At 38.9% G+C, this 22,261-nt stretch overlaps 1 protein-coding gene and 1 non-coding gene across 2 annotated transcripts; both read right to left on the bottom strand.

Moving 5' to 3' along the window:
- Positions 1-2,461: 2,461 nt before the first annotated feature.
- Positions 2,462-3,610, bottom strand: LOC112705056 (F-box/kelch-repeat protein At3g06240-like). Its single transcript, XM_025755915.1, has one exon. It carries the CDS (start codon positions 3,608-3,610, stop codon positions 2,462-2,464), a length of 1,149 nt encoding a protein of 382 aa, XP_025611700.1.
- Positions 3,611-21,589: 17,979 nt separating this feature from the next.
- Positions 21,590-21,697, bottom strand: LOC112708648 (small nucleolar RNA R71). Its single transcript, XR_003156491.1, has one exon. It is a non-coding gene; the product is annotated as a small nucleolar RNA R71 (small nucleolar RNA).
- Positions 21,698-22,261: the final 564 nt, after the last annotated feature.

Genomic DNA, 22,261 nt, shown 5'->3' with positions numbered 1-22,261 from the left:
TAACCCCTTACATTAATTGTGTTCTATTCGTTGTAGGTGACAGAAGCACATTGCAAGTTCTTTCTCTGGGTTGATGACCACATTGTTAGGGTCAGAGCGGGGGAGGCTACAAGGGGATCGGGTGACGGGAAGCAGAGTGATGTTGGAAAAGATTTGGGAATGGATAACTTGATAGACCATGTAGAGGAAAGAATAGCAAAACTAGAGAAGCTGCTGAACAAGAGAAGTAGAGAAGCAGAGTTGAGGAAAAAGGCTAGAGAAGCAGCTGCAAGAGACATGGAGGCTTCATCAACAACGTCTATTAATTAGCTGCAAACCAGAACCCGAAGCACCTCGATTAGGTTCAGAAACTTAAGAATAATTTCCTTCTTTGCTGAAAATTGCTACTAGAATGTAGAGACACAAATGTTTGAAGCTTTAAAAGCAAAAATTGTTGAAGACGTTCATCTGATTTGGGCAACATGGTTGGAATTTGTTTATGTTTCTAGTTACGTGTTTTTGTTTTACCCATAGATACGTATGTTTTATGGTATTTATTTTTGTGACTTAGTTACCAAAGTTCCCTACTAATTTCAATAGCGTATGAAAGCTAATATGTTGTAGTAAGTCAGCCTGAATACCAGATAATAGCAACCTTTTTATTAGTGAAATGAATGCTTAAGATTGCAGTCATGTTATAACTCAATCTTCGGCAATTCTGTAAGAGTAGGAAGGAGAAGGGCATGACAATATACACCGATGATTTGGTGACTTCCATGACAAATCATGCAGCCACCACAATAGATAATTGACAAGATCTATTTTTCTTCTTATATACTAGTGTGCAGCATAAATTTTAAGTTGTGATAGAATGAAGAAGCTGAAAGTAAACTAGAATGTTATGTTAGGCTTTGGAAATTTGTTGAATTGCAACTTGTTGGTCAAGTTTAATTGGTTTCCTTTCAGAAAATTTCCTGCGTAGGTTTCGAAATTCCTAATCCCTTGAACCTAAATAAATCTTAACACTTGTAGTTTATTTGATCATGATGAATGGCCACTGCTTTGTTCTAATACACATAAATTGTTCAGCAAGCTATGATGCTTGAAATAAGCTAGCCTGTCTGTTAACATAATGGGTTTTAAAGGCTTCATCTCATTAGGTATTGAAGTTGTAGATCATCATCTTTATACCATTGCACATGATGTATAATACTCCAATTGAAAGATCTGAATTTTTAAAATACCATAACTTCCCATTATTGCTGAATCCTTTATTTGCTCAATTTGTTTGACTTTATTCACCCCTTCATGCACTTGATTGAATTCCTATCAGTCTATAATCCAAAGTAAATGAACGAGTGCTAATGGGTTGATCATTTCAGCGACGTGGCCGTGGAGGTAGAGCACAAGCTGGAGTTTGTTCATGGAGTGCTAATGGCTTATTGCAGGTCTTACCAGGTTACCATGTACTGGGTTGCTCTTTTTTTCTTCTTATAAAATAATATTCAACGAGTATATGGCTTATTGCAGGTTTTACCGTGCACTGGGCTAGGTTCTGTCATCGTCCAACAAAGCAGTGGTGTATACAAATGTTCTCTTAAAATCCAGGGCCATCATGTAAGTTTCTCTTGTAACATTGCCCGTTTATATGTCGTCTGTTTTGGTCGAATTATAGGTCGAATTGTCTCGATTCACGATTATCCCGGATCAATTCTGGTTAGGTATTAAGGTGTAACATAGTATATGATCAAAGGTCATCGAATTTTTTTTCCCCAGCGTTTGTTACTTTAATTAACTGAATATTTAGTCTTTCTGTCATACTTGGGATTGGGCTCGGTCAACTAACCTAGAAAGACGTTTATTTTTTCGTAGTTCAAGTCTATCTAAAAGTAGAGTGGGCTATCTATCAACTTGGGCCAGCTACAAAAACAATTAGTGGATAATTCAAGTCAGGATTAATGCAGCAACTGGCTTGAAACCTGTTAAGCCCAACTCTCTCTGGAATTTTAAAAGAAAACCAAGTTTTTCCAGGTAACTATCTATTCCATTTATGTTTGTGTTAACCATTAATTTGATCAATGTTTTTTTGGAATAGCATTTCTTGATTGAATATTCGCGTAAAATGTTAGTAGGTTAACTGTTATTTCTCACATAATCCCTATACTAGGATGGTTAGAAATAGAATAACACCATTATAAATCTCCTGTACATGAGGAAGACTACACGACACATCGAATTAGATAGATTGAGGTTGTTATGCAACCATTTCTCTTAATTTTGGCTCTTTCAAACCAATGTAAAACATACAATTGTAAAGACAGGCTGAAAGAAAAAACACTAGGAATTAACCATTGTCATAACAGTTCTAGGGATTCCATTAACAAAAAAAAATATAATTAACATCAACTGGAATAGTAAACAGAGAGTTTCAACCAAGTTCCACAATACATGTAGTCGGAGTATATCTAAATGTCAATTATTTCTAGACAGGAAACATCCTTGCAAAATACTTGAGTGTAGACCTTACTGTGATCGGGTGTGGCGTTTCTGGGTATCGCCATGCTCTCCTCACCAATAGATTTCTAGTGCCATGTTTGATGTCATATTCTGTCAATATAAGCTCTGTGTACCTGTAATTGACGAGTAACTCTCTTTCCTTTGAATTGTTCACCAACAAAAGTAGGTTATCATCCACGAATAGTATTGGATTTTCTCTGATGCTTTGACTCGCAAACCTGCAGTATTGCTCTAATATTCTGTTTCCATCCGCGTCTTCATTCAAGTGCCAAATTGCTGCGACATAACCAAATTCGTTGTGTGTATGAGCGAGGAGTGCAACTTTTTCCTTGTGGGTTAATAAATTGTGAACGGTATATATTGCACCTACAGGGATAGACACCTCGCTAAATGATTCATCTTCAACACTGTAACATAAAACAGACTTGGGTGTAGCATAGCTATCTCCTGTACCAGTTATCCAATACGCTTGACCATTATTAAAAACAGAGTTAGGGTCAATTTTTTCTACACCAGGGAGACAATCAACGCAGTGAAACCATGTAGAACGCCTTGAACAATATCTAGAGAAAAAAACGTAGGCATCAGCTATGTCCCTTTTGCACATATGTATGACTTTGTATGCATCTGAGTTTGGAACATGACCGAAACCATATACTGGGAAAAACAATCTACCGTGGTCCCTGTGGGGGTCAGAAATTTCTCTAGAGCATTGTGTTGTCGGATTCCATACCAAAAGTCTTGTGTCGTCTCGTTCACGAGAGAACTTGAAACATATGTTCCCGTTTGACACTCCCACAATACGAAACCACCCATGGATGCCAACTCCGAAAGGATGCTGAACATTCACTTCTTCTCTAGAAGCAGCATTCACTATATATAGTGAATCTGAACCCATTAACAGTAGTGAGTATCCAACATGAAACAAAACATGTTGATCTAACACTTTCTGCCTTCGCATGTGGTGTATGCATGTCTCTGGTTGGCATAGCTGTCGGTACCAGAATTTATTCAAACACATACATCTCCCTACAGCTTTGGCACTACTACGCAGGAAGATTTCTTGTAGCAGTTCATCCGGAATAATCGGCAAGGGAAGTTGGAATTTAGCCATTTTACTAGACGCGCGTTTCGTAGTCTTGGTTTTCGGTTGTGTTTACTTTGTAGTTTTTGAATTGTTGAAGTCTGTTGCTCTCTTTTAAGTAATGAACCTAAATTAGTCTAACTTATTAATTGTTGAGATGCAACATCCAACGAGAATTGATGAGGCAGAATATTGTATTTACCGGTGTTATCGTAACCTGTTTGAACTAGGTGTTTAGTACCATTAAATTTGACTCGTCTACCCAAGTTTTTGCCTACCCTAGTAAATAAATTTAGTTGGAATTCCAACATACTCCAATAAGCTTATCTTTGATTTTTTGTTTTTCTATTTTGAAATTAGATGCAGCCGCAAATTTTTCCTATTAAGTTTTAATTTGCTGATATACTCACTAATCTGTTTACTTGATTTCCAATTTTTTTTGCCTTATCACAACATTACAACCCCTCATCCTAAAAAAAACCATGTTACTCCCAAATTAATCATTTCCGCAGATTCAGCATAAAGTATTTCCAATACCTAATCAGGATGTTATCAGCTACCACTGACACACCCTCATCCATGCAGCCACAGGTAAACAACATTCAAGTTTTCCCCATGATAAAAAAGTCGTTGTTACGAAATTTTCTTACAAATAATGACCGGAATAAAAAAATACTTCTGATGGTAGACTTGTGTGAGACTTGATCAAAAATAAACCCATAGATGTATATACATTAACAAAATAACGAAGTCCAACACCATAATTTACATTCAGATAATCAAAGCTATTACACAGAATACTAATCGAAGATTTCCACAAAAGTAAACATGTACATATAGACATGGCTACCGAAACACGACTACAAAACATTATTTCACCAATAAACCTTAAACAAATTAATCTGTCATCTTTTGTCCTACGATGATGGTGTTATCTGGTTCACAGACGAGTCGGAAGAGTCAGATGGCGAATTTCTTCCATACCTCCTACTAGGCCCTGCGATTGCCCTCCTACTAGGTCTTCCTACTGCACCTCCCCCCTGTTGACGGCGGTTGAACCTGCAGTAATTTTGGAAAATCTATTATACAACAATGAATATAATAAAGTATATAACTTACTTTCCTAAGTAAACAAGTTATTGTTACCTTGACTCGTGAGGACGCGGTGGTGAACCTTCTTGCCTCCGATGCTGCCGGCGTAATAATCTTTCAGTCTCAAACGCTGCCACCTGTTCATCCTTGTTGAAGTGTACGTTGCATCTGTCCGCCAGCCAGTGTTTGATTTGGTCCGGCAATACGTTGGAGGCATATATCTCATCAACGGCTCTGGGCATTTCTACCGAACGAGTATGGTCCCATGCAAGCATGTGGAAGATACCCCAACCTACGTAACTGAGCTCCAGCATAAGCCGTGGAGTTGGTCGAAAGAGAGATCTTATCCTCCCCATGTCGGCTGCGTTGATCCAGTAGTTATCACTGTCTCTAGTTGGGTGGATATGGAGACAGTTGTCTTGTCTGTCTATTAAGTACAGATCAGTGGTTGTGAAGAACGAAAAGTGCCATACAATGTGCTGTGGAATCCTTACATCTTCCTATAGTCAGAGAAACAAAATTAGATGTTAAACAGATTTTGAAAAAAACTAGATAAAAAACCGTAAAGAGAAGTGGTGTCTGCAGCACCGGAAGTAAGCTTACATCTGTTGGGAATAGGTTTAGGACAAAAGTCTGTTCAGGGCATCTTCTCACGTTCCTTAAGGCACTGATGTAACTAGCCGGTAGCCACCACGAACCAAATGTTGAAAAGCCAGTATTGTTAAGAATAAGAAACCATGGAAGGACAGAACCGAAACTTGAGAAGTAATCAATGTTAAAAAAGAACAAACCATGCAGGGACAGATGGTCATGCGTGTGGAAAAAAATAGTTAACAAAATGAAAAAAATAGTTATCTGCTTACCGGAATTCTGGCTCCATCTTTGTTTGCTAATATTAGTGACTAGTCTCTGAATTTGATAGTCGCGGTGAGTGAATTAGGAGAGGGTTTACAATGGTGTTGTCAAATGATTTTCTCTAGGAAGTCAAGTTTTACTTTTAAAGAGGGTAAAACCAGAGGTCACACCGGTTGGAAATGAAGTTGAAGGGATATATTGAAGCCATCAATTAGGATTCAAACCTCATCACTAATCATACCTTTTCGTAAATCTAAACTAAATAATAAATACACATAATAAACTCTATTTGAATTGTATTACTCATGTTTTGGTAAAGGTAAATGTAGTTTAATAACCATTCATTGGTATACGTATCACTAGATGAATAAACATAACGAAAGTTACACATAATAAAATTAAAAAATATAACAAGTTTAATATTGTGTTCATATTTACGTAAATTATTGAAATCATGTTTACTAAATTGTTTGACAAAATATACGAAATCATGCAAACCTTTCTTTATTAACATATCAGAATGTGCTATTCCATTCATAAATTAACATAAAGTACTTCAAATAACATAATCATATTTTTTACGACCCAGTAGCTTTTTCAATTTCAGTAAGCGCAACACAAAACGTCAATAAAAAATTAACCGAACGTACTTAAAATAACATTACCAGAATAACTTATTGCACGCATTATAGTATTAAAAGTCTATGCAATGGACACAATTATTTTAATGCCTTAGGTATAAATAACTCAGAGCATACTTCCTAACCCCTTAACTAATCGCTCTTCCTTTTTAGATATTTCGTTGTAGTATTTCTTTGCTGCTTCAAGAACTTCTTGGGATTTCAAATTGAACGGATTCATCACCAGATCAATAGCCAGCCGTAATCTAGTGCTATCATTTACCTAGGAGAAAAAACAAAAGAATTCAGACGCATAGGTTAGATTAAAATTTTGAGATAATATATGAAACCATGAAACGAATTTTATTTTATAACTACCTTAATATTGTAGTTACTCCTCCATTGGCACTCCCTCATCCAGGTTGTCACCCAAACTCCACAATCATTCCTTGTATATGTAAAAAAAGTTTATTGAAGTCTACAACCAACTTAATTCCTAAGGGAAAAAAATCATAGCAGACGAAATGGTACTGTAAAAAAATATTATCTTCCGTAACCAAGGCTGGCCGGAAAAGCAATGTATAGCACTATTACAACATCAATAAATATGTTAGCGGTCTCTTTTACTTGTGCATAAGGAAAATGTATTCATCACACGTTAGCAAATTCATTGATGAATCTCAGTAATTAAGAACTCAACAATCAATAATAACTTGTAAGGTTTCTTACGAGTCATCGTTCTGCTCGCCAATTTCTGCAGGGTGTATTATAGGATACTCTGAAATTACTGGCCTGTGTGTTGTTTGATTAGCATAGAAGGTGGAGTCATCAAGCATCTGCTCAATAAACAGTGCCTGTAATCAAAGTAAAATTTAATTCAGGTGTCAACTCTGGTGTCTGTTTAAGCAATTTAGAATCTATTTCCGCCTATTAGAAATTTTGCAACACTACCATTAGCTTCGCACAACGATGGCGTCTGGTTCTGCTTGAGACGCATGGTTTAGAATCCAGTAATATTAGGTGTCTTTTTTCTATATCAATTACAAGCAGGTACCAGTGCATGTTATCCTCATTCATTGGAACAAAAATCTATCAAAAATATACACAAATAAGTTAGGTTGGAATAAGCGTTTTTTATTTACATTATCATATATTACGAGAATTAAATTATAAAGTTACCTTGCATAACGACTCAAACTCTCCCATGTATTCCTCAGCGTAATAGCGTTTCAAAGTCTTTGGGGAGTGAGTCCAATTAAGGGCAAATTGCTGAAATTTGATTTTTCATAAACATGTATAAGATCAATGGAAACCAGGAGATGGAGATCCTCTTAATGGTTTTTCACTCACCGAAAATGTAGTGGGTAAAAACCACAAACAGGGAAAACCGGTGTCCTTGCGTGCATCACACATGAGCATGCTTGATGTGAGGTATATGATCTGCTTCAGCGTTCGTTGATTGACGGCCAATAAGAAAAAATATAAACATATATTCCCTTGTTAAAATTATTTTATATGTAAGGAGTTTCATTTATGAAATTAACGAAGACTAATGACTGAAAAATCCATACCTCGTCCACCAATGGTTTGTTCGGCAGTAGAGTATACATGACTCTCCTATTAGCGTGCCACAAGTTTGTCTGTGAAATTATCTCCGAATTCAGTTCTTCATCCTCCATATCCGAACCAAAGACGTAGGTTACGACTGAAACTTCGTCCTTGCACAGTGCCATATCATCTGGGGGACGGAACAGAACAGGCTTTCACTGATACAACAAAAACTAAGCCGTTATATATTAATAGTAAACCAGCACAACAAATCTGTAAAACTTACTTAACATGATATAACCCACCGCAGGTATCTTTGCGGTTTCATTCGCTAGTGGCAATTTTCTGTCAGCCGGGTTGAAGTAGCTAACATATACAGCCTTGTCTAAGCTACTCATTATAACTGGTTCTGTAGCTGTCTTCTTTCCAGTACCATCTTCGCTGAACAAACTTCGGCGAATAACATAATCATCTGGCGGTGTCTGTTCACACCTCGGAGACATTGAACAACACTTTGTAGCCATATGTGACTTTGAATCCGCGGCTTGATGAATGCTTGACATGTTGGATCTAATCTTCTTGGAGGAATCCAGATTCCTCTCAAGAGTACCAGACGGCATGCTGAATCCGCTCATGATCACAGGCATTAATGTGGAATTGAAGTTATCGGGCGGCCCATTCCGAAGATTGATTGTTTGTGGCATAGTTCCAAACACAGGATAACACGTCTTGGTCTGGGAAGCAATCAGGTTTGTAAGTGTATTCATCATCGTCGACATTTGCGTTACCACTTCTTTTAGGGAAGGTTCTACGACTGTAGTTTTACCGAAGTCGTCGCCTATCTCTTTGCTGGCTCCACCGTTAAAATTTACATGTAGTCGCTGGTCATGCATGGTGCTTCCTCAGAGACTATGAGAAACAAAACTTAAAAATATGAATACTTTATATTCGGAATCGTTATAAAAGGACTTCACTAGTTTCTGGAAATGTAATTTAATTCTAACCTTGATGACAGTTCTATCACTTCCTTGTCGACAACTTTTCTCGAGATTTTTCTACTTTGTTCCTTTTTGGCTTCGTCGTCTCCCTTTTCTATTTTTTGTGTTGAGCGTCGCTTTCCTCTGGCAGCCATTGGGTGTTTTAGATGTTTAATTTTTTTATTTAAAAAAAATGAAAAGTACTGCAACATGTTCAGTTAATGAGTTGCACTCCACTAGCAAGCACAATTTCTTAAAAGAATAACAAACATGGTAGGTTGTCCCTACTATTTAAAGGAGTTTTGACAATTGAGTGATATTTGGATTTTGGCCTTTTAATATAATATATCAGGCAGTTTACGTTTCCCCTTTATATTCCTAAATTTTTTAATAAAAAAAATTTACAAAAACATCTTTTTTCTGATTGGTAAAAGATAAGGCTACAATAATTTTTTTTTTAAATTATTTTCGTTTGGTCAAGGTATCGATCCTTTAAATATATTTGAAGTTATTCAGCTCAATACATTTGTTTAATTTCCTTTTCTGTAGTCAAAGCTATTAAACATTTTCTGGTAACCGTCTATTTTTTTTTCTTTTACCAATCGGTGACTGGAAGATTTGTTTTAATTTTCGTAATGAATGCTTGTCTCCATTAAGTTGCTCATAAAGTAATATGCTCATATAACAGAATTTTGTTTGTTGTTATCTCTTGTTGTTTCACACACTCGGTCAAAGATCTAGTCTGCAACAGAGTTTAATGCGACGGCTAAACACCCGAAAAGGTTAGCATGAAAATAATACACATATTTGCTGCTAGCTCGAGAAAAGGGGAATTTTTAATCCATTTCCTATGAGTTATATTCCTTTTCATTAACTATGTGTATACCGTTACCTGTCTCCAACACAGATCTTTGATTTTTCCTTTGTCATGGTCACTCATCATCTAACTTATGGTGCACCCTAATTTATTGCCTAATGACTTTTTTGCTTTCCACCTTTAGGCCCGTTGCCTATCACTTATAGGAGACTGAACTTCCCATCCCTCATCGCAAAGAACTTCCTTCCCCGAAAGATAATAACGAAACTTAAAACTAACTATTAGTAATGTGTTTGGAACTTTTTTATTAGTATCATAATATTGGATTTATTCACTCTAAGACTGGAACCATTAAGTGTGTGTTTGGATTTCAGTTTGCAAAGGTGCGTTTGCTTAAAATTGATTTTACAAAATTGATTTTGATGAAAAGTAAGTTTGGGTTAACGTGATTTATGTTTGGCAATATTTGTATCAAAATTGATTTTTACCTGTACTCTTTAATTTAGTATTATCTTGGACTATAAATTTTCACTATTTATGGCTCTTGTTATTTATAATTAATTTTTTAGTTATTTTGTCTTTTTTATAGGATCATAGTTTATATTATACAAAATTTTGATAATAAACGTAATAAATAATAATTACAATCACAAATTTTACAAAGTTAAAATAAAAAAAATTAGTATAAAAAAAGATATAGTACATCAAACAATAGGAAAAAAATCATAGAGATAAAAAATAATAAAAATTTCATAAAACCAACAACATATATCATATGAACAAAAAAATACAATAAAAATTAAATAAAATTTAATTGAATAAAAAAATAAAAAATTTCATACACAACATAAATACAGTGTAATAAAAGATAGAAAAAAAGGAATTGATATGAACAAAAAATAGTAAAAAAATCAAAAAAATTAACACTGGACCGTGCGCATTGAACCGGAAACTGGCAAACCATAAACAAGATACACGAAGCCGTTCACTAAAAGACCTAGCGATCAAACCGCGAACCCTAAACCGTTAACATTGAACCGGAAACCGCCTAACGATAAACCATAGACACAGAACCATTCATGATAAGACCTATTGACTAACTCGTACACATTGAACCGTACACGTTGAACCGGAAACCGCCAAACAAAAAACCAGAGGCACAGAACCATTCACCATAAGACCTAACGACGAAACCGCGAACCCTAAACCGTACACGTTGAAGCAGAAACCGCCATACAATAAACCATTAGCACGAAACCGTTCACTCTAAGGCCTATTCACTATAATCGTACACACTAGACCGTGCGCATTGAACCGGAAACCGGCAAACCATAAACAAGATACACGAAGCCGTTCACTAAAAGACCTAGCGATCAAACCGCGAACCCTAAATCGTTAACATTGATCCGGAAACCACCAAACGAAAAACCAGAGGTACAGAATCATTCATGATAAGACCTACCGACGAAACTGCGAACCCTAAACCGTACACATCGAACGGGAAACCGCCAAACAATAAACCGTCGGCACGAAGACCATTCAGTCTGAGATCTAGTAGCTAGACCGGACACATTGAACCGTGCGCATTGAACCGGAAACCGACAAACCATAAACAAGATACACGAAGCCGTTCACTAAAAGACCTAGCGATCAAACCGCGAACCCTAAACCGTTAACATTGAACCGGAAACCGCCTCACGATAAACCATAGACACAGAACCATTCATGATAAGACCTACTGACTAACTCGTACACATTGAACCGTACATGTTGAACCGGAAACCGCCAAACGAAAAACCAGAGGCACAGAACCATTCACCATAAGACCTAACGACGAAACCGCGAACCCTAAACCGTACACGTTGAAGCCGAAACCGCCATACAATAAACCATTAGCACGAAACCGTTCACTCTAAGGCCTATTCACTATAACCGTACACACTGGACCGTGCGCATTGAACCGGAAACCGGCAAACCATAAACAAGATATACGAAGCCGTTCACTAAAAGACCTAGCGATCAAACCGCGAACCCTAAACCGTTAACATTGATCCGGAAACCGCCAAACGAAAAACCAGAGGCACAGAACCATTCATGATAAGACCTACCGACGAAACTGCGAACCCTAAACCGTACACATCGAATGGGAAACCGCCAAACAATAAACCATCGGCACGAAGACCATTCAGTCTGAGATCTAGTAGCTAGACCGGACACATTGAACCGTGCACATTGAACCGGAAACTGGCAAACCATAAACAAGATACACGAAGCCGTTCACTAAAAGACCTAGCGATCAAACCGCGAACCCTAAACCGTTAACATTGAACCGGAAACCGCCTAACGATAAACCATAGACACAAAACCATTCATGATAAGACCTACTGACTAATTCCTTCACATTGAACCGTACACGTTGAACTAGAAACCGCCAAACGAAAAACCAGAGGCACAGAACCATTCACCATAAGACCTAACGACGAAACCGCGAACCCTAAACCGTACACGTTGAAGCAGAAACCGTCATACAATAAACCATTAGTACGAAACCGTTCACTCTAAGGCCTATTCACTATAACCGTACACACTGGACCGTGCGCATTGAACCGGAAACCGGCAAACCATAAACAAGATACACGAAGCCGTTCACTAAAAGACCTAGCGATCAAACCGCGAACCCTAAACCGTTAACATTGAACCGGAAACCGCCTCACGATAAACCATAGACACAGAACCATTCATGATAAGACCTACTGACTAACTCGTACACATTGAACCGTACACGTTGAACCGGAAACCGCCAAACGAAAAACCAGAGGCACAGAACCATTCACCATAAGACCTAACGACGAAACCACGAACCCTAAACCGTACACGTTGAAGCAGAAACCGCCATAGAATAAACCATTAGCACGAAGCCGTTCACTCTAAGGCCTATTCACTATAACCGTACACACTGGATCGTGCGCATTGAACCGGAAACCGGCAAACCATAAACAAGATACACGAAGCCGTTCACTAAAAGACCTAGCGATCAAACCGCGAACCCTAAACCGTTAACATTGATCCGGAAACTGCCAAACGAAAAACCAGAGGCACAGAACGATTCATGATAAGACCTACCGACGAAACTGCGAACCCTAAACCGTACACATCGAATGGGAAACCACCAAACAATAAACCGTCGACACGAAGACCATTCAGTCTGAGATCTAGTAGCTAGACCGGACACATTGAACCGTGCGCATTGAATCGGAAACCGGCAAACCATAAACAAGATACACGAAGCCGTTCACTAAAAGACCTAGCGATCAAACTGCGAACCCTAAACCATTAACATTGAACCGGAAACCGCCTCACGATAAACCATAGACACAGAACCATTCATGATAAGACCTACTGACTAACTCGTACACATTGAACCGTACACGTTGAACCGGAAACCGCCAAACGAAAAACCAGAGGCACAAAACCATTCACCATAAGACCTAACGACGAAACCGCGAACCCTAAACCGTACACGTTGAAGCAGAAACCACCATACAATAAACCATTAGCACGAAACCGTTCACTCTAAGGCCTATTCACTATAACCGTACACACTGGACCATGTGCATTGAACCGGAAACCGGCAAACCATAAACAAGATACACGAAGTCGTTCAGTAAAAGACCTAGCGATCAAACCGCGAACCCTAAACCGTTAACATTGAACCGGAAACCGCCAAACGAAAAACCAGAGGCAGAGAACTATTCATGATATGACCTACCGACGAAACTGCGAACCCTAAACCGTACACATCGAATGGGAAACCGCCAAACAATAAACCATCGGCACGAAGACCATTCAGTCTGAGATCTAGTAGCTAGACCGGACACATTGAACCGTGCGCATTGAACCAGAAACTGGCAAACCATAAACAAGATACACGAAGCCGTTCACTAAAAGACCTAGCGATCAAACCGCGAACCCTAAACCGTTAACATTGAATCGGAAACCGCCTAACGATAAACCATAGACACAGAACCATTCATGATAAGACCTACTGACTAACTTATACACATTGAACCGTACACGTTGAACCGGAAACTGCCAAACGAAAAACCAGAGGCACAGAACCATTCACCATAAGACCTAACGACGAAACCGCGAACCCTAAACCGTACACGTTGAAGCAGAAACTGCCATACAATAAACCATTAGCACGAAACCGTTCACTCTAAGGCCTGTTCACTATAACCGTACACACTGGACCGTGCGCATTGAACCGGAAACCGGCAAACCATAAACAAGACACACGAAGCCGTTCACTAAAAGACCTAGCGATCAAACCGCAAACCCTAAACCGTTAACATTGAACCGGAAACCGCCACACGATAAACCATAGACACAGAACCATTCATGATAAGACCTACTGACTAACTCGTACACATTGAATCGTACACGTTGAACCAGAAACCGCTAAACGAAAAACCAGAGGCACAGAACCATTCACCATAAGACTTAACGACGAAACCGCGAACCCTAAACCGTACACGTTGAAGCAGAAACTGCCATACAATAAACCATTAGCACGAAACCGTTCACTCTAAGGCCTATTCACTATAACCGTACACACTGGACCGTCCGCATTGAACCGGAAACCGGCAAACCATAAACAAGATACACGAAGCTGTTCACTAAAAGACCTAGCGATCAAACCGCGAACCCTAAACCGTTAACATTGATCCGGAAACCGCCAAACGAAAAACCAGAGGCACAGAACCATTCATGATAAGACCTACCGACGAAACTGCGAACCCTAAACCGTACACATCGAATGGGAAACCGCCAAACAATAAACCATCGGCACGAAGACCATTCAGTCTGAGATCTAGTAGCTAGACCGGACACATTGAACCGTGCACATTGAACCAGAAACCGGCAAACCATAAACAAGATACACGAAGCCGTTCACTAAAAGACCTAGCGATTAAACCGCGAACCCTAAACCGTTAACATTGAACCGGAAACCGCATAACGATAAACCATAGACACAGAACCATTCATGATAAGACCTACTGACTAACTCATACACATTGAACTGGAAACCGCCAAACGAAAAACCAGAGGCACAGAACCATTCACCATAAGACCTAACGACAAAACCGCGAACCCTAAACCGTACACGTTGAAGCAGAAACCGCCATACAATAAACCATTAGCACGAAACCGTTCACTCTAAGGCCTATTCACTATAGCCGTACACACTGGACCGTGCGCATTGAACCGGAAACCGGAAAACCATAAACAAGATACACGAAGCCATTCACTAAAAGATCTAGCGATCAAACCGCGAACCCTAAACCGTTAACATTGAACCGGAAACCGCCTCACGATAAACCATAGACACAGAACCATTCATGATAAGACCTACTGACTAACTCGTACACATTGAACCGTACACGTTGAACCGGAAACCGCCAAACGAAAAACCAGAGGCACAGAACCATTCACCATAAGACTTAACGACGAAACCGCGAACCCTAAACCGTACACGTTGAAGCAGAAACTGCCATACAATAAACCATTAGCACGAAACCATTCACTCTAAGGCCTATTCACTATAACCATACACACTGGACCGTGCGCATTGAACCGGAAACCGACAAACCATAAACAAGATACACGAAGCTGTTCACTAAAAGACCTAGCGATCAAACCGCAAACCCTAAACCGTTAACATTGATCCGGAAACCGCCAAACGAAAAACCAGAGGCACAGAACCATTCATGATAAGACCTACCGACGAAACTGTGAACCCTAAACCGTACACATCGAATGGGAAACCGCCAAACAATAAACCATCGGCACGAAGACTATTCAGTCTGAGATCTAGTAGCTAGACCGGACACATTGAACCGTGCACATTGAACCGGAAACCGGCAAAAATAAACAATATACACAAAGCCGTTCACTAAAAGACCAATCGATCAAACCGCGAACCCTAAACCGTCCACGATGAACCGGAAACCGCCTAACGATAAACCATAGACACAGAACCATTCATGATAAGACCTACTGACTAACTCGTACACATTGAACCGTACACGTTGAACCGAAAACCGCCAAACAAAAAACCAGAGGCACAGAACCATTCACCATAAGACCTAACGACGAAACCGCGAACCCTAAACCGTACACGTTAAAGCAGAAACCGCCATACAATAAACCATTAGCACGAAACCGTTCACTCTAAGGCCTATTCACTATAACCGTACACACTGGACCGTGCGCATTGAACCGGAAACCGGCAAACCATAAACAAGATACACGAAGCCGTTCACTAAAAGACCTAGCGATCAAACCGCAAATCCTAAACCGTACACATTGAACCGGAAACCGCCAAACGAAAAACCAGAGGCACAGAACCATTCACTATAGTTTCCCACTTTTTATATATTATTTTTATTTTGGTCTATAAATATTATATTAAATTTATTAGAGAATTAATTAGTAACATCTATTCAGTTATGTAAATTAAAATGATAATGTAGTATACAAAAATTATTACTGCATATGGTAAATAACCTGTTATGATTCATATAGAATATGGCGAGGTTTACGCAATTAAATTTCAATTTCGCCTTACTAGATAAACTTATCACATGTTTTTTTTCAAGAAGAAACTATAAACCGCACCTAGTGGTATCAATAAAATCATATACATGTATAGAATGTAATTAAGGCCAATAAATAATATTCCAATTAGATAGGTGATGGTTAGTCTAGGACTACGAGCAAGATGATGGTGCAATAAAGTGGAGACCATGCTGCATGACTACAAGAAGGAGGAAATGAGTTGGTGGTCTAAGCATAAAAAACTACAACTACAAACTATATACTTACAAATTCTAACCCATACAACATGGATACTAGAAGGAAGCCCTCAACCATGGCAATCGAATGTTTGGAAATGTTCCATGGAATCAATCGAACTGCATTCAGGATGCTGACGCAAGTCCTTCACCGCGAAGTTAAACAGTCCCTGATGGTCATGGCATTTCTATTGTCACTGGAGCAATGGGACTGAATGGTATTGTGCAAACAGCCATAAAAAATGAAGGCTGGTTTATGAACAGTCTTGCCGATGAATGTGTCATCTGTTTGCAATGCCTACTATCTCAGGAGTTCTCTGGGGTTGTGGAGAAGTCCAGAAAACTCGAAACCCTCGGACACGTGCTGAAAATTGATCTCACGTTATACCAGGTTCATAGGATGAGATTGATCCTCCTAACTCTAATTCCCGATACCCTATCAACCATTTGCGCTAGAATTCTAGGCGACATAACGATGGATGCGGTGTGGTTGGAGTACCAGAGGACTCCTAAAGAACTACTGGGTTTCAACACACAGGACCAGTGCATATCGGTTGCACCAGAGGCATCGAGTAGACATAACGATGGCCGAGGAATGCATATGCAACAAGGAGGAAGGCAAACTGAGCAAGATAAGGGAAAGCAGAAGTACGTCTGCAAGGAGCTGGATGACGCGGAACGTCCAAAGACACTGACCGTATGCTTCGGTCGAGAGTCCATGCCCACTGCAGAGGGCATTGCTGAGTTTTTCTGCAACATGTTTGGTCATGTGGTTCAAAGGGTGACAGTCATGCCTCGGAGGGACAAAGAATCGGGTGATTTTGCTTTCGTTCTTTTCAACAACGCATCAATCCAGCGCATTATCATGGGGGACAAAAATGTCGTTCATCATACGATACAAGGCATGAAATGTTGGATCAGATGGTGGAGAGGAACACATTATCGCTGTGTGAATTAGTCATACAATATACGATAAAGGTTAGTTTCTTTTTTTCAAAATAATCTAGTTCCAACAGAATATTTACTTGTTAAGGGAGATGAAATATACGTTGTAGGCTCATTTTTAATATCCAAGTTAGATTATCTTTCCATGTTACTTGATTCTGTTGATAGAATCTTGATCAATCCGGTTCCTTATTCGGCTGTGGTCATGAAGTTTAAATTGGAAATAATAGGCCCTACGACCATTAATTAAGTTAATGTCGTTTGGAGTCCTTCACCATGTACCTCCCAAATACAAGATATTATTATGTACTTGGACTTACTGGGACTAACGTAGGAGACATAGCAGGAATGTTTTTTCAACTATATTACTTGAAGTTCACCCTTTTTAGTTGGTCATTTTAAATTTGGACTGGTGTATGTGGCAGACAATTTGTGTATAAGTTTTAATTTTATTCGTGGGCCCTAAAGGTGTTGTTAGGAAAAAAAAATCTTTATTAAAACGTCAAGGATTATACACTATGACTGATGAGCGGATAATTTGTACACTTTTTGGCATTGTTTTTAGTATGTTTTTGGTATGATCTAGTTAGTTTTTAGTATATTTTTATTAGTTTTTAGTTAAAATTCACTTTTCTGGACTTTACTATGAGTTTGTGTGTTTTTCTGTGATTTCAGGTATTTTCTGGCTGAAATTGAGGGACCTGAGCAAAAATCTGATTCAGAGACTAAAAAGGACTGCAGATGCTGTTGGATTCTGACCTCCCTGCACTCGAAGTGGATTTTCTGGAGCTACAGAAGCCCAATTGGCGCGCTCTCAACGGCGTTGGAAAGTAGATATCCTGGGCTTTCCAGCAATATATGATAGTTCATACTTTGCCCAAGATTTGATGGCCCAAACCGGCGTACAAAGTCACTCTCAGAAATCCCAGCGTTAAACGCCGGAACTGGCACCAAAATGGGAGTTAAACGCCCAAACTGGCATAAAAGCTGGCGTTTAACTCCAAGAGAAGTCTCTGCACGAAAATGCTTCATTGCTCAGCCCAAGCACACACCAAGTGGGCCCGGAAGTGGATTTTTATGTCTTTTACTCATCTCTGTACACCCTAGACTACTAGTTTTCTATAAGTAGGACCTTTTACTATTGTATTGAGACATCTTGGTAGCTATCTTCATTTTATGCTATCTTAAATCATTGGGAGGCTGGCCTCACGGCCATGCCTAGACCTTGTTCTTATGTATTTTCAACGGTGGAGTTTCTACACACCATAGATTAAGGTGTGGAGCTCTGCTGTACCTCGAGTATTAATGCAATTACTATTGTTCTTCCATTCAATTCCGCTTGTTCTTGTTCTAAGATATCACTTGTTCTTCAACTTGATGAATGTGATGATCCGTGACACTCATCATCATTCTCACCTATGAACGTGTGACTGACAACCACCTCCGTTCTACCTTCGATTGGGTGAATATCTCTTGGATTCCTGATTGCACGATGCATGGTTGATTGCCTGACAACCGAGTGCTCGCCTGACAACCGAGCCAACCATTCCGTGAGATCAGAGTCTTCGTGGTATAGGCTAGAACTGATGGCGGCATTCAAGAGAATCCGGAAGGTCTAACCTTGTCTGTGGTATTCTGAGTAGGATTCAATGATTGAATGACTGTGACGTGCTTCAAACTCCTAGCAGGCGGAGCGTTAGTGACAGACGCAAAAGAATCGCTGGATTCTATTCCGGCCTGACTGAGAACCGACAGATGATTAGCCATGCTGTGACAGAGCATAGGAACATTTTCACTGAGAGGATGGGAGGTAGCCACTGACAACGGTGAAACCCTACATAAGCTTGCCATGGAAAGGAGTAAGAAGGATTGGATGAAGACAGTAGGAAAGCAGAGAGACGGAAGGGAAGGCATCTTCATGCGCTTATCTGAAGTTCTTACCAATGAATTACATAAGTATCTCTATCTTTATCTTTTATGTTTTTATGCGTTCATCACCATATCCATTTGAGTTTGCCTGACTAAGATTTACAAGATGACCATAGCTTGCTTCATACTAACAATCTCCGTGGGATCGACCCTTACTCGCGTAAGGTTTATTACTTGGACGACCCAGTGCACTTGCTGGTTAGTTGTGCGAAGTTGTGTTTATGCCATGGTATTGAACACCAAGTTTTTGGGGTTCATGACCGGGGATTATGAGAGTTGTGAAAAGTATTGTTCACAATTTCGCGCACCAAGTTTTTGGCGCCGTTGCCGGGGATTGTTCAGTTTGGACAACTGACGGTTCATCTTGTTGCTTAGATTAGGTATTTTTTTTCTTCAGAGTTCTTAAGAATGAATTCTAGTGTTTCAAAGTGATGTTCTTATCATCACCAAAGCTGATTGACCTTCATCAATTTAGCTATTGAATGCAATGTTCTGCTGAAGCTTGGCTGACCATGTCTAATTCCTCTAGACTGAAGCTTTAGACTAACATTGCATGATTCCTGGAATTCTCATTAAGAATTTTGATACCTTTTTCCACTTAATTTTCGAAAAACACAAAAAAAAAACTACAAAATCATAAAATCCAAAAATATTTTCTTGAGTCTAGTGTTTCATTTTAAGTTTGGTGTTAATTGCATGCATTCATTCATGTGTCTTAGTGATCTTCAAGATGTTCTTGATGATTTCTTACTCTGATCTTTGAATTCTCTTGACTTGAGTGTTTTATGTGTCTCATATGCATTCTCATTAGTGTCAGTAGTATACAAACTGCTAAGTTTGGTGTCTTGCATGCATTGTTATTTGATTTTTGTGCATCTTGATTTTTCCTTATTATTAAAAATCCAAAAATATTTTTTTTTTATTTGTGTCCTCTCAAGTCAATACTACAGAGAAATTAAAGATTCAGAACATACAGCAGAGGAATTACACAGAAAAGCTGGGCGTTCAAAACGCCCAGTGAAGAAGGACAGACTGGCGTTTAAACGCCAGCCAGGGTACCTGGTTGGGCGTTTAACGCCCAAAGAGGTATAGTTTTGGGCGTTAAACGCCAGAATGTGCACCATTCTGGGCGTTTAACGCCAGGATGGCACAAGGGGGAAGATTTTGTTTTCAAAATCAGATTTTTTTTAAGTTTTCAAAGTTTTTCAAAATCAAATCTTTTTCAAATCAATTTGCAATCAAATCTTTTTCAAAATCAATTTCTTTCCATTTTCAAAGATACTTACTATCAATTAATGATTTGATTCAACATTTCAAGTATGTTGCCTTTTCTGTTGAGAAATGTTTAATGTTTGAATCATATCTTTTCTTGTTAGTCAAGTTTTTAATTTTCAAAATCAAATCTTTTTAAAATGTTTTTCAAATCATATCTTCTCAATCACATTTTTTTAAAACCAATCATATCTTCTTAACCGCATCTTTTTCAAAATAGTTTTCAATCAAATCTTTTTGATTTCTAATTTCAAAATCTTTTTCAAAAATCACTTGATCTCTTTCCCACTTTCATTTTCGAAAATCAATTAAGGTTTTTCAAAAAAATGTTTTCAAAATATTTTACTTAATTTTCGAAAATTACTTCCCTCCTTCTCATATCCTTCTATTTATGGACTAACACTATCCCTTAATGCAAAATTCGAACTCCATCTTCTTTGATAAGTTCGAATTTTCTACTTCTGTCTTCTACTTTTCTTTTCCTCTGACACCTAAAGGAATCTCTATACTGTGACATAGAGGATTCCACATTTTCTTGTTCCTTGCTCTTTCTTATGAGCAGGAGCAAAGACAAAAACATTCTTGTTGAGGCTGATCCTGAACCTAAAAGGACCTTGAAGAGAAAGCTAAGAGAAGCCAAAGCACAACTCTCTTTAGAGGACCTGACCGAATTCTTCAAAGAAGAAGAACCTATGGCAGCCGAAAACGACAACAATGCCAACAATGCAAGGAAGGTGCTGGGTGACTTTACTGCACCTACTCCCGACTTCTATGGGAGAAGCATCTCTATCCCTGCCATTAGAGAAAACAACTTTGAGCTTAAGCCTCAATTAGTTTCTCTAATGCAACAGAATTGCAAGTTCCATGGACTTCCATTGGAAGATCCTCATCAGTTTTTAGCTGAATTCTTGCAAATCTGTGACACTGTCAAGACTAATGGGGTTGACCCTGAGGTCTACAGACTTATGCTATTCCCTTTTGCTGTAAGAGACAGAGCTAGAACATGGTTGGACTCTCAACCTAAAGAAAGCCTGGACTCTTGGGAAAAGCTAGTCAATGCCTTCTTGGCAAAGTTCTTTCCACCTCAAAAATTGAGTAAGCTTAGAGTGGAAGTCCAAACCTTCAGACAGAAGGAAGGAGAATCCCTCTATGAAGCTTGGGAAAGATACAAACAATTAATCAGAAAGTGTCCTTCTGATATGCTTTCTGAATGGAGCATCATAGGTATTTTCTATGATGGTCTCTCTGAATTATCCAAGATGTCTTTGGATAGCTCTGCTGAAGGATCTCTTCATTTGAAGAAGACGCCTACTGAAGCTCAAGAGCTAATTGAAATGGTTGCAAATAACCAATTCATGTACACTTCTTAAAGAAATCCTGTGAACAATGGGACTAGTCAGAAGAAAGGAGTTCTTGAGATTGACACTCTGAATGCCATATTGGCTCAGAACAAAATATTGACTCAACAAGTCAATATGATTTCTCAAAGTCTGTCTGGAATGCAAAATGCACCAAGCAGTACTAAGGAGGCTTCATCTGAGGAAGAAGCCTATGATCCTGAGAACCCTTCAATGGAAGAGGTGAATTACACGGGAGAACCCTATGGCTGCGTTTGTTTTTGGAGACAGGACAGAACATGACACTAAGACAGAGACAATAGAACGGAGACACCAAAAATTATTTTTTGTGTTTTGTGTTTGGATATGATGGACAAGACACTGATGTAATGTCCTGTATTATGTTTGGATAGACATGGACAAAACTAAAAT

Source organism: Arachis hypogaea, chromosome 8, assembly GCF_003086295.3.
Source record: "Arachis hypogaea cultivar Tifrunner chromosome 8, arahy.Tifrunner.gnm2.J5K5, whole genome shotgun sequence".
In the NCBI taxonomy this organism is placed as follows: Eukaryota; Viridiplantae; Streptophyta; class Magnoliopsida; order Fabales; family Fabaceae; genus Arachis; species Arachis hypogaea.
The sequence above is the reverse complement of the archived record's forward strand: the minus strand, read 5'-3'. Positions and strand labels throughout refer to the sequence as shown.

Coding starts and splice junctions, on each gene's coding strand:
- LOC112705056 (XM_025755915.1), bottom strand. CDS start 3,610: ATGGCTAAATTCCAACTTCCCTTGCCGATTATTCCGGATGAACTGCTA.